A 13,761-nucleotide genomic window follows, 5' to 3' on the forward strand; every position below is an offset into this window, starting at 1 on the left:
GATGAAACATTCCTTGTGTCCTGTCTGTCCTTAGAGGGGCTTCTCATCTTTTGCAGTTTGTAAATTTACCAGATGGTTGTGTGACCACAGCTCTCTTGGAGGCTAAATTTTTAAAAATATAGTTTTATTGATTATCTGGTTCTTTGTTACAATGAAAGAAACTTTGTCTTGCTGTTTTCCACGTCTTAGGCCGAGTGGAACTGCCTCCATCCTTGCTGTTAACGTGACAGAGAGACTCCATCACTGGCACCATTGGAGTTGGTCAGTCCTTCTATCCCTTTGTTGGCCCAGTGGGTCCTGCATGCCTGTACTTTTAGATAGTGGAGGCTAGCACTGGGGCATGTCCATGGTCTCCATCATGAATGACCTGGTTGCCAATGTTGATGGCACTTCTGCTTGTTTTTCTGGTCCCCTTCTCCAGCACCATTGGGGAGTATCCTTCTCCCGTCCTTGCTAAAGGTTTTTCATGAAGCCCCCATTTGTGACAGCTCTCTGGCCTATTTTACTCTTCTTTTAGTTTCTCGTGGCTCTGCTCTCTGGACGTGTAACACAAGTTCTGTTGAGGCGTGTTTTTAGGAAGTACAAGCTTTTGCCAAATGCATGATTCCTTGCACACATATGTCCTGGGCTGAGACTTTCAGTTCTCCCCTAAATTCTTCGCTCCCACATGAGTCTCCTCTTGTTATAGCCTGTCCAGGGCTTCAGGAATGGCCCTGATGATCATCTTCTGTGGTTCATACTCTACGAGGCCCATATCTTAGTGGCTCTGATAGCCTGGAATTCCCAAAATGAAATTTAACTTTTTTAAACAAAGATTTTATGGGGGATCCCTGGGTGGCTCAGCGGTTTAGCGCCTGCCTTCAGCCCAGGGTGTGATCCTGGAGTCCTGGGATTGAGTCCCACGTCGGGCTCCCTGCATGGAGCCTGCTTCTCCCTCTGCCTGTGTCTCTGCCTCTGTCTTTGTCTCTCTCTCTCTCATGAATAAATAAATAAATAAAATCCTTAAATAAAAAGATTTTATTCATTTATTCATGTAGGCAGAGGGAGAAGCAGGGTCCCTGCAGGGAGCCTGTTGTGGGACTCCATCCCCGGACACCAGGATCACTCCCTGAGCCGAAGGCAGATGCTTAACCACTGAGCCACCCAAGCATCCCTACCAAAATGAACTTTAAAATTAGACCTTACTTTAGACACCCTGGCCACAAATGATATTCTATGCTCTGATTCTTACATTCAGTTTCCAAGATGCATTTTTGTGTCTAAACATGTTGTGCATGCATTTAGCTAAAGCTTAAAATGTGCAATGGACTCTCTGAAGCCAGGGCTGGCTGGATGCCCCAATTCAAGCTGAGTCAAGATGTGGGTGCCCCCTCTACTCCAGACCTCCCCAGGACTGCGATCCTTTGAAATATACATTGAACCCATCTATTTACCCATAAAAATGGACAATAGAACAATAGCTAATAGAGGGATTGTTGCTTTAGAAAAGTCCATGCACTGCCATGAGGATAAACCCACTGTGGCTGTCACTACGGCAGCCCATATCTCAGCCGAGGCCGCGCGCAGCTGAATGCAGTCACCGGTCAATGAGGGTACGGCTCAAACTGGACTCCGGCAATGGCTGTGAGGTCTGAGAGACGTGGTCATAAAAACTTCACTTCCTGCCTTCAGTGCTCTCTTGAGATAAGCTTATCACTGAAGTAGTTGGTCACTTAGTTGTAAAATGCGGCTGTAGGTCATTGATCTATTGTCTCGCTGGATATAGTTAAATATGGGATTTGGAGTTAAGCAAACCTACTTTCTTTCCTTCCCTCACCTCCCCCCCAGGAATTGCTCAGGCTCTCTATATGAAACTGGTCACACTCCGTCGCTGGGCTGTAAAGCAGTTGGATGGCCTCTCCTCTCCCCGCCACCTCCCCATGGAAAGGGATGACACTTTAAGAAACCTCTGTAACTAGATTATAGACCAGAAAGACCATTCTCCCAAGGAAGGCCTGTACCATTTATGGTTAATAGCCCTGCATTTATTAAAGACAAGGCCGCAAAGTCCCAAATCCCCACGTCTCACAACTCAAACGCTAACATGAAGAACACCCCAACTGACTCACGAAATATATTTTCCCGAGACCACTGGTTTATGAAATTTATTCTCCAATTGGCTGGTCTCTGGAACAGTTGTTTGTCATAATCAGATTTTGAAACCATATATCTCCTTCCAGGGGATGGTTGTGCTGTAACCTCTGGCTCTATCCACACTTCTGGTCTGGGCGCAGTAGACCTCCCGCATGAATGAGAACCACGGCTGTCTTATCAAATCGTGGCAGTTCTCGTTTTGTTTAACAGTGCTGGAAATTAGTTTTTCAGGCACTGATCTTGACAGGTCAGCTGTCAAAAGTGGGTGTCTGTGGCCATAAAATTCATCGATCCCATAAACAAAATCCTGTCTGCAAAATACAAGGGAAAGTCAGAACAGACGCCCTTATGTACAAATGAAATGGTCTGCAGCTGTGTGACTAAGTGTCAGGACTTCTCCAAGGGAAAGGTTTTTCTGGCTTCCCATTTATCAAGTCTATCAAGCTTCATTTGGCTCTCGTTGACTGCACCTTTTTCCTCGGCATCCTGAACCAGGAGAACCAGGCGCCCCCGGGAGGGAAGCCGGATACCGTCTCTCTTAATCTGGGTCGGCAGCAAGTTTGGGAATCCACTTAAAGGCTTTGTTTTATTTCTTTTAAAAAGAAAAGTCCACTGGAGTCTTCTGTTTGGGCTGTGCTTTTTTTCCGTGTTCTGGTCTGAGCATATCAGGTGTTCAGAGGGATGGCCTCACTCAGAAATGAAGGTTTTCTGCTCTGGTCTTAAGATTTGGGCAAGAACACAAGGCTTTGTGAAAATGTGGGGGATTCACTCAGCCTGGGGCGCTTGGCTTGAGGCTGATGTGAGGGAATAAACTTCCCTGCCCAACTCAAGGATCCTGGTTCCTAGAACATGGTTGCACTTTGATGTGTTTGAAGGTGGAATTTTGGTTTCACTTTGAAGTATTTTTTCTTTCTCTCTCAGAGTACAGGATGCCCTGAAGGCCAGGGAGGCAGAGGTCTGTATTAAAAAACAAAAACACACAAAAATAAAAGCCTTTAAGTCCTGAATACTTGCAGGAAAAAAAATAGGGGTAATTATAGGCTTGGAGGAATTTTTTTTTCCCCCTCTCAGGTACTTGCATTTTGATTTAAAGGCTTTGCCTTAGGATTGCTGTCCTTCTTTCTAGTGGAGAAAGCTTGTCTGTCTTCATGGAGCTGGGCCTCAGCAGTGGCTACTTCCCTGTCTCCAAACCCAGCAGGCTCACCGGGCCCCGTGCCATGTTGGGGAGGTCACAGAATGGGAGACGCCGTGCTGGATGACCCACAATTGCCTCTTCTAGGAGATGGGCATGCCTTGGCCACAGCTCTTTGCAGCCCGAATCAGCCCGAGGACTGATTCATTGGGTTCTGATGCTCAGGCTGTTCTTGACACACCAACTCTGATAATTTAACCCTCCATTCAGTCCTTAGTCATACAAATGTGTGTGACAGGACCTTGTCACCTATGCTAGTTATTTTGATCAAAAGCATATTTTCCCTCCTGTGAAAGTAGTGAAAAACCTGTTGGAAACACAGAACAATGTCAAGAAGTTGCAATGATTACTCATAATTCCACCACCTGGATGTATCCATATATTACATTTCAACAAAGCTCCTCCCATTTTTACCACCACCCTTTTAAAAAACCTTAATTGAGGTTTTATTGCACACAGAGGTTTATATCCTGATTTTTTTGTGATTATTATTTTATAGCAGATTATTTCAAAGTGATTTTTTTTTTTCCCTTTTGAATAGCCCCTAAGTGTTTGGTAGGCAGGGAAAGTATTCTTATTTCACTTTTTAGATAAGAAAATGGAATCTTAATGGAGTCAAATTTATGCAAAATTCTAAGCATCATGGTAAAATGTGCTCTCTGAGGTCACCCAGGTAAGTGGTGGAAACAGCTAGATATAGGTCAGTCGACTACCAAACTTACGCTGCTTTCATACCTCTGAGTTCCTCTCTTCTTCCCTAGATCTTTACCGAGTGTAGTAAGTTGATCTTTGAGAGGAGAACATGGCGTTCAAATCAAGGTTGGAAACCCTGAGATGGGAATAAGCAAGGCAAGGTCTAGTCCAAGAGCCTGAAATTCTAGACAGTTTCTGAAGACAGGGTTTTGATCGAAAGGGACAGGGTAACCAACCCAAATTGCACAGCAGGGTCACAACCTTAGGTCCAGCATGGAAGACAATGGGGGTCATCTCTACCCAGCTCTGTGCAAATGGTGGAGATTGGGCTCATCAGCATTGCATTCGCTGCGAGCAGTGTGTTACACTAATGTAACATCTTGGATACGGAAAACTGGATGTGGGGTATATGGACAGCCTCTGCACAACCTCTACAACTTTTCTGTAAAACTAAAACTATTCTAAGTGAAATCTTATTAAAAAAATATGAGTTAAGAATGTACCAGACCCAACCAAAGAGGAATGGTATTACAGGCAGAAGGAACTGGAGGAAGCATGCCATGTGAGGTGCATGAGGAGGGTGAGGCACTTGCTGGGGTGGGAGTGGACTGGGCCTACACAAACCTCAGTGAAGCTGATTGTCAGGCTTGATCTCCATAAGGAAGGCCTTTTTCTTTAAGGCCAGGCTTCAGAGTGTTAACGATTTATTCTGCAGGAAATGGGAAGTCATTCGAAACTTTTTGTTAACACAGTTCATGTTTGGGTTTATTTATTATAAAGGTACAAATCAGCACAATGGGAGAGGCTGTCAGAGAGAGGTTGGGGTTCATGAGATCAATGGAGAGGCTGCTGCCTTGAGCCAGGCAATGAGCTAGAAGAGGGTTGTACCGTTAGGGACTGAGAGGCAGAGCCCTTCTCACAGCTGAGCTAAAACTCTAGGACAGAGCTTCATCCCAACTGCTTTTTCTGCCTCTCTTCCCCATCCTCAAGACTGATTACAACCCCAGGAGACAGACAGGTAGAGTTTGTTTGCTCAAGGCCAAGCAGAGCCCCATTCCAGGTGCTTACTCATGCAGGTGCTAGCAGGGAGTTGAGGTGCCCCTTCGGCTGTGTCACGGAGGTTTGGCAGCACATGATAGGACGTCAAGTCCTGCTGCAAGGCGAAATATCTGGTATGTGGCACTAACATGTCATTGTTAGGACGAGCTTGCCTTCATTAGGACTTTATCAGTCACTGAGGTGGCCCAGGGGCCTTCTTACCACCGCCCAACCCAGGAGGGGCAGCAGATTACCCATCAGGGCTAAGCAGCTCCAAGGCTGTGCCAGCGGGCAGCCCAGATACACATCATGAGTACCCTGGTCCATATCGGAGGGTCCACAGGATGTAGGGAATCAACACCTCAACTCTTTTCATCTGGGTTGGTCTCTTCCCTTTGACCAGCATTTTAATCCAGATGCAAGAATTGATTCTGGATCCCAGGGCTGTTTCCTGAGACCCAAGGGGGAAACAGCCTTGAGTTTTCCTTCTCATGATGCCAGTTCCCAGAGTGTGAATTCTTTGATGTCCTTGAACAGGAGTTTGGGTAGCTTTTAACTTTGCCCTTAACTGCAGTGCCCCTCAAATTAATTGGTGGCGGCCGTGAGGAGCTCCTGAGAGCACATGGCCATGCTCTTAACTAAATGATTCATTCATCACTGCCAGGCATCCTATAGCTTAGGATGGAGTGGGTCTTAGTTGGTATTGTGTACAAAGTGACAGCCAGAGTTTCCAGGTTCCTTTTAAAGTGCTTCGACAACCATGTGTCTCATTCCTGTGTTCCTGCCTCAGGGTTCTAGTATGTTCCAGGTGGAATGGTCCCACAGATTCTGCAACTGTGGCCTCGTAGTCAACGCTTGGAGTGCAGACCCTGCTGCAGATGTCAAGGCTAAGGGACATGCTGGGAGAGTAGAAGTGTCCTGAAGTAGTGCTATTGGTGGCTCCTTTAGGGCACCTGGTGACATTTCTCCACAGAGGGATGGCTCTGCCCAGCCTAACTAGGGGACTTGTCGGTTTTCTCTGATGAAGCAGATGCTGCCCACAGTGGTCTGATCTTTTAACTCCTTGCTGCTTAAATGGTGGTCATGGAGCAGCAGCAGCAGCAGCAGCATCACCTGGGAGCTTGTTAGACAGGAATAACCACAGGCCCCAGAATCAGAAAGTGCATATAAAATCCCTGGATAATTTGTGTGCATATTACAGTTTGAGAATCACCTGCTTTAATCTAGAGCAGAGGTTTACAATCCTGGCTGTGCATTAGAATCACCTGGGGAGCTGAAATATTCATTTCTAGCCCACCACAGACCAATTAAATTCAAATCTCTGGGGATGAGGCCCAGCCTTCAGTATGTTTTAAAAGCCTTCTTAAGAGAATCTAATCTGCAGTGACCTAAAAGGACAGGGTTTCTCAATGAGGGTGGCTGGGGTTGCATTACAATCCCTGGCGCCCAAGTGCTGAGATCCTGCTTAAGGTGCCTTGTACCTTTTTACCAATTAATGATGGAGAATCATTGATGAGACCAAGATTTCACCGTGGTTTCCCGGGCCTGCAGGGATGCAGAGAGGGGACGCCGTGCGAAGGACATTGCGTCGCCTGTTGTTTCTGAGCCATAGAGGGGCTCCCCAATCGCCCCGGGGGGCCTGTCAGAGCTGCCTCCGGCCGTGGGAGGGACTCCGCAGCCCTGGGGGGCTGTGGCAGATCCAGAGCCTGGGTGTTCCAGGCCTGTACCTGCATATCAAAGAGAATCATGACATCTGCCCCCCCAGCGAAGACAGACCGCGAGCTCTCCACCCTGCCCGCAGTGGGCATCGGGGCTCAAGGTGAGCCAGACGTGCTGCTCAGCCTCATCTTGCCCTGGTGGCAGCGTTGGCTGAACTCAGGGGCCCTCCGGCCTGGGCAAGTCATGGGGTAATTAAAGAAAGAAGACACTTTGTGGGAGACGTGGTGATCTGACCCCCATGGGCGGACAGGATAACCTTAGACAGAAATGTTCATTCTGGAAACAATTTCCTACCAACTGGCTTTACTTGAAGGATGTGACAAGTCTTCCAAGTTATAGATGAGTTGCTGGAGGAAGGGGGACCTTCTGTCACTCACTTATTCTTTCTAAGGTTTTAAGGTGGCCTTGAGTCTCCGGGACATGGGGGGGGGACTGCTATCCTCCCAGTGGCGGAACCCAGGATCCCGGTTTGAGGGCCGCGGTCCTGGGCTGCACGCAGGTGCCCATTCTGCCCCTCACACTCCCTTTTTCCTTCACAGCTGGCGACGTGGGACTCAGAGAAAGGCCTGAATGGCAGCCTGCAAGAGAGGCCCATGGGCAGCCGCCTCCAAGGACTGACTCTCAAAGTGGTGACTGTCTTGGTAGGATCACGGGCATTTTGGGGTGGTTCACCATTTGGGCTTTGGAGTTAGGGGCTTCTCTCTGTTTGGCTTCATGCTGGGCTTGGGGGAAGGGGATCTCGGGTAGTGGCTTGGGGGCTCATAAGGCCTTTCTGGCAAATAATTTTGCAAGTAATGAAGGAAGAGGAGGGTTGGAGATTCTGTCCCAGGGCCTTCCACGGAGGTCACTGAGCTGCTCGGGAGAAGAACCACTAATCTCCACGGCCAAACTTCCAAGCAGATGCAGCCCTACCTGTTCCTGGACGTAAACAGTATCTTGACCTCCTGGTAGTCCTCTGGAGAGCTTTGCTGGCAGCCAGAGTCCTCAAAGGTGCTTGGAGGAGGCCACTCTTCTGGCACCCAAACTCGCCAATGGCCCTGTGGGACACAAACTTCACAACAAAGACCGTCTGTTGCAGTTTTCCTGCACGGTAGTCTTGGAATCGTAGACTTTAATATCTTTAAGAGACTAGAGGCATCTTCCGACCAAGTTCTTCCTTCAGCTTTTCAGTGCTGTAGGAGACATTTTATATTCACACGGTTCAAATATTCCCTGTGTCCTGTCAGGTGCTGACGTCTCTTCAGCCCTAGAAGCCTTTGGCAGCAGCGTTCTTCTCCATCCCATGTGCACATCACAGAATAAGCATTATGTCATAACCCCCCACGGCCCCAGGGACACTAATGAGATATATTCTCTGGGGCTGTTTGCCCAAAGTCTTGTTCGGTTTCATATGAGTGTGATGGGGGAGGCTAAGGCTTTCTCCAGAGGACCACGTGCCCTGCAGGAGCACACATGTCACAGGACAAAATGTGTGAATGTGGCTTTGGGCTCGGGAACGGCGGGCTTTAATTCTGTCCCAGCCTTTGACTTATGGCGTGACCTTCTCCCATGAATCAGAATCCATTTTCTAGTACAATCTGATGGATGTAATATTGTCTTCTCTCAATCTAATATCATAGAGCTTTTATTGTCGCTCTTTATCCTGGATGAGAAGTAACCACATTTCTCATGTGGGTCCTAAAGAATTATGGCATTTCCTAAGGACAGAGTCCTGAATGTCACAAATAAAGGAATGAAAACAAATCATGTCATTCTGGCAATGGGGTTCCGAGCAGAGGCTGGGAAAGTGTCACACAGTACAAGTAAATCTCCCTCCCTCCGTCAATGTGCTGGTGGCAGGGATCTTCCTATCCACCGCGCGCCAAGTGTCCATAAACTGCTTTAAACCAGGGCCGAGATCTTCAGACCTCAGGCCTAAGTTGGGTGAACACATGCCCATGTCCGCAAACATTCCAAAGCGGATTCATCAGGTTGGTCTCTCCAGCAGTACCCTGGAAAGGTGTGTATCCCGGGACCCGTGATTTAATTGAAGAGCATTCGTTCTGTTGTCCTCAGGAAGAGCCTTTTGTGATGGTGGCTGAGAACATCCTTGGACAGCCCAAGCGCTATAAAGGGTTCTCCATAGATGTCCTGGATGCGCTGGCCAAGGCTCTGGGCTTCAAATATGAGATTTACCAGGCCCCCGATGGCAGGTACGGCCACCAGCTCCATAACACCTCCTGGAACGGGATGATCGGGGAACTCATCAGCAAGGTAGGTCCCAGGGCCGGCCCACTGGGTTGTGGGGGGCACCTTGCCTGCCTCTGCGGTGATCCCTAAATTTGGCCCATTAGGCATTTAGAACTCTGGAACTAGCTAAGCAGATCACAGGTCACCACTCTTCACCCACTAGAGCCCTCTCTTCTTGAGCCCACCCCGCCCCGCCACACCCCTCCTCTGGGTTCTGTCTCTCACTCGCTCACACTTTGTCTTCCTTCCGTACCCACTGCTGCCATTTCTCCAGAGCCTGCCCTGTAGCACACCCTTCCTGCAACCCTCCCCATGTTTGGGCTGAAATAGGAACTTGGTTCTCGCGGGCAGTGCTAGTGAGTGCTGATTCTTTTCCCCCTCGTGGCTCACAGTGGGGTGTGTCTATACAGATGCACGCATGTGAGTGTGTGCGTGCGTCTACACTGTCCTGTGTAAGTGATACTACATTCCTCAGATTAATTTCACATAATTACTCTTCCTCTCTCCTATAGAGCCTGGGTCCTCATTGAGACTCATGGTATGAGGCCAATTCACCGTGTCCCCCTCCTCACCCCTGTCACCCCAGACCCGTGGGTCATCTCCTGACGGTTATTTATGGTGGTAGCATCTGCTCTAGGCCTCGCTCCCTAGTACTGCTGTTGCCACCATCTCTGATGTTACAGACATCCCCAGGGGACCCCAGTGTTCTGACTGCCCTGCCTCCCTCCGGTGACCTCTGTTTGTGCTCCATGGCAGTGTCTGCACCCATGCGTTCTGTTAACATCTTGAATGTTGCTGTCACTGTTCCACTCTGACACTACCACCTGCTGTTCTGAATCTTTTGAACTTTTGCTCCTAAAACACAGGTCCTTTGCTTTATAGACCCACAAAGGCACACACAATCTCTCCAATTTTAAAAAACCATTTTATTGCAGTACTATTTTATTTATTTTTTATAATAAATTTATTTTTTATTGGTGTCCAATTTGCCAACATAGAGAATAACACCCAGTGCTCATCCCGTCAAGTGCCCCCCTCAGTGCCCGTCACCCATTCACCCCCACCCCCGCCCTCCTCCCCTTCCACCACCCCTAGTTCATTTCCCAGAGTTAGGAGTCTTCATGTTCTGTCTCCCTTTCTGATATTTCCTACCCATTTCTTCTCCCTTCCCTCTTATTCCCTTTCACTATTATTTATATTCCCCAAATGAATGAGACCATATAATGTTTTATATATAAAATACACCCATTTCAGATAATTCAGTGACTTTTAGGAAATCTACTGAGTTGTGCCAACCATCTTCATAATCTAGTTTTGGGGAGCACCTGGTGGCTCAGTCGGTTAAATGTCTGCCTTTGGCTCAAATCATGATCTCAGCCCCTTGTTGGGCTTCCTGCCTCAGTGGGGAGTCTGCTTCTCCCTCTCCCTCTGCTCCCCCCCCCCCCCCCGGCTCGTGTGCTCACACACTCTCTCTCTGTCTCAAACAAAATCTTTTAAAAAACAATCTAGTTTTAGGATAATTCCATCAATTCAGTGAGATCCCTCATACTTATTTATAGTTAATTCCATTCCTGACCCCAGCCCTAGGCAGCCATCAATCTATTTTCTATTTCCATAGATTTGCTTTGGTGAACATTTAATTTAAATGGAGTCATACATGGTTTTTTGTGTCTGGCCCTTTCCACTTAGCACATGTATTTGAGGTTCATCTTTCTTTAAGATTTTTGTGTCCTTGTGATACCGCATCCTTCCCTGGCTGGCATACCCTCAATATTTGACCAGATAATCCTGTGTCCTTCATCTTTTGTGATTCTCTTTGTTCTTGGTTTCTTACTGTACTGAAACCCTGACTTGATTATATTATCTACCCTCTGAATCTGACATCCAAGTTGCTGCATTCAATTAGAGAAGAAAATCACAAATCTGCCCAAATGGATGTATGAACATTGTGTGGCCTCCAACCTGAGCTAGGCCTTCAGGACAGACTGAGTTCCTTAACTTGTCCTTTGTTGGACCCCTTGACTATATCCTTTAGAGACTGTTTCAAAAGTTTGTCTTTCTCTTTAAGCAACCTAAAAGTCTTCTCTCCTAAGTAAAAAAAAAAAAAAAAAAAAATTGTGCTCCTATATTAGGAAAAGAAATGGAGATTTGTGGGCTTAAATACTATTTCAACTACCTATGAAATTCACATCTGCAGACACCTGCTCTAACCTCCAGTTTCAGAGGTGGGAGTGTTATGACCCCTCTACTGGGGTCATAACTCAATCTCCCTGTGCTTCTTCTAGTCCTGGCTTCATAAATTACTTTCCCTTCTTCCCTGTCCTGCTCCACAAGATCTCTTCTTAGTCCTTACATATGCTTTGAATGCTCCAAATTCTTAAAAGGAAATCTCTGGATCTTGAGTTTTTAAAAAGAGAGGCAAGAACCAGAGATACAAATGTGATAAGTCTAAGAGGAGAGCTTCACCCTCATTACCTCCAATATTTTTTCTTTTTACTCTAGATATGTTGTTGGATTTCACAGTTTATTTATTTAATTTTTTTGGATTTTATAGTTAATTTTTTAAATATTTTATTTATTCATAAGAGACACACAGAGAGACAGCGACACAGGCAGAAGGAGAAGCAGGGTCCCTGCAGGGAGCCCCATGTGGGACTTGATCCCAGGACCCCTGGATCCCACCCTGAGCCAAAGGCAGAGGCTCAACCACTGAGCCACCCGGGCATCCCTGGATTTCATAGATTAGAATATCAGTGTATTTGTCAGTCTAGCCCACATATTAAACCTGATAAAAATCTTTTCCTGATAAAGTCTTTTTATGTATGTTTTCCCAATGTAATTTATTTTTTTAAAGATTTTATTTATTAGAGAGAGAGAAGAGAAAGAGGAGGAGAGAGAGAGAAAGAGAAAACCTGAAACAGACTCCATACTGAACACAGAGCCTGACACGGGGCTTGATCCCACAATGGCGAGATCATGACCTGAGCTGAAACCAAGAGTTGGCTGCTTGATCGACTGAGCCACCCAGGCACCCCTCTTTTCCCAATTTAAATATGCACATTGGATCAGTTGTCAGAGCTGATTATTCTAAACTAAGCAGTTCTGATGATGCCTCCTACTTAAAGGTCCAAGAGCCAAGATTAGGATGATCAGTGTATATTTTGATGCTCTTGTGGTTGGAGTGGGGACTGCAGGCCCTTTATTACCCACCATCATCCCCTGGGGCCTACTTATCCTAACCTCCACCAGTCTTGGCACTTTCATCTTGCAGTCTAGTTCCATCTTATTGGAGTCTTTGTCTATTTTTAAAATTAAGCCCATCTTAGAAAGCAAAAATATTGCAAGGTGCTTTTTAAAGTCCAGCGTGCCCAGAAAGTCCCCTCCCAACATGGCTTTAGTATATGAAGAATCAACCCATATGTCTGCGAGGCCATGAATTAAGGGCTGATCAATAACAGTACATAACCCCTTTCGTCTTGGAGGATATTACTCTCTGGCATAAAGTCTGCATATAAAACAACCAGGGACTGGGACATTAATGAAATTTCTAGTAGTTGTACAACTTACCGCGTAATTCTGAAGCATCTGAAGAGAGGGAGACATCCATGTGGGCTAATGGAAGCTTGGAGAGGCTTGATGAAAGTATAGCAAGAATGCAGATAAGTCTAGAAGAAGATAGAAGGAAGGGCCTTCTTGGTGGGAAGCAGGGCGGGGGTAGAAGGAAGAACTGGCAAAAGAAAGAAGATAGTGGAAGTTTCCGAGAACAACAAGAAAGTGAAGAAAAACTATAATTCAAACAGACAACTTAGTGTTTTGTTTTGTTTTTTTTTTTTTTTTTACAATATTCGAGGTCACAGGTTGTCACCTCTTGAATCTGTTTCCTCTTGACAAAACAGCCCAAAGGGTAGAAGGCAGGCCTTGCCCCGGGGTGGGACCCCGCAGGAAGTGGGAACCGATGCCTGATGAGTTGGTTTTGCCTTTCAGAGAGCAGACCTGGCCATCTCAGCCATCACAATCACCCCGGAGAGGGAGAGCGTTGTGGACTTCAGCAAGCGCTACATGGACTATTCAGTGGGCATCCTGATCAAGAAGCCTGAGGAGAAAATCAGCATCTTCTCTCTTTTTGCTCCATTTGATTTTGCTGTGTGGGCCTGCATTGCAGCAGCCATCCCTGTGGTGGGCGTGCTGATATTTGTGTTGAACCGGATCCAGGCCGTGAGGGCTCAGAGTGCTGCCCAGCCCCGACCCTCTGCCTCGGCCACCTTGCACAGTGCCATCTGGATAGTCTACGGGGCCTTCGTACAGCAAGGTACGTGTCCTGGTTTCCCAATGTCGCCGGAGCCCCAGGGGCCTGAGAGAACTTGCCCACTGGCCGAGTTCTTAGATAGGTTTTGGCAAAGTCATTTTAAACGCAGTTTTATTTCATCTCTAGGACAGGACCAATATCAGGCTGCCCCCAATTTCTCTGAGTAATACAGATAGAAATTAAATGAAGTGACAAGGAACTCAACTTCAAAGCCCGGTTCTCCGCTTTAGATAAAATTAACTTTGGAGTTCTGCTTTGCACTCTTCTCCCCTCCCACATTAGGTTGATTGTTATGCATCCGGGGTTGTCAGATGAAACTGAATCTTGCTTAAATTTGCAGTCTTAATAGGCAAAAAAAAAAAAAAAATCACAATTGCTTTTCAATCATCTAACAGTACTCCATCCATTCTTGAGATACAAAGTCTCCTTCCTCTGTGAAGTCTGGAGAGCA

The 13,761-nt window shown here is 46.8% G+C and overlaps 1 protein-coding gene across 2 annotated transcripts in view; it reads left to right on the forward strand.

The window, feature by feature from the left end:
* The window catches only part of GRID1 (glutamate ionotropic receptor delta type subunit 1), a 634,358-nt gene that overhangs the window by 510,511 nt on the left and 110,086 nt on the right, over positions 1-13,761 (forward strand). For both annotated transcript variants that reach the window (XM_055325891.1, XM_055325892.1), the window contains exons 9-11: positions 7,315-7,416; positions 8,831-9,028; positions 12,989-13,313. In XM_055325891.1, coding sequence (XP_055181866.1) covers positions 7,315-7,416; positions 8,831-9,028; positions 12,989-13,313 — 625 coding nt within the window. The remainder of the gene's footprint in view (positions 1-7,314; positions 7,417-8,830; positions 9,029-12,988; positions 13,314-13,761) is intronic.

Source organism: Nyctereutes procyonoides, unplaced genomic scaffold (assembly GCF_905146905.1).
Source record: "Nyctereutes procyonoides isolate TBG_1078 unplaced genomic scaffold, NYPRO_anot_genome, whole genome shotgun sequence".
In the NCBI taxonomy this organism is placed as follows: domain Eukaryota; kingdom Metazoa; phylum Chordata; class Mammalia; order Carnivora; family Canidae; genus Nyctereutes; species Nyctereutes procyonoides.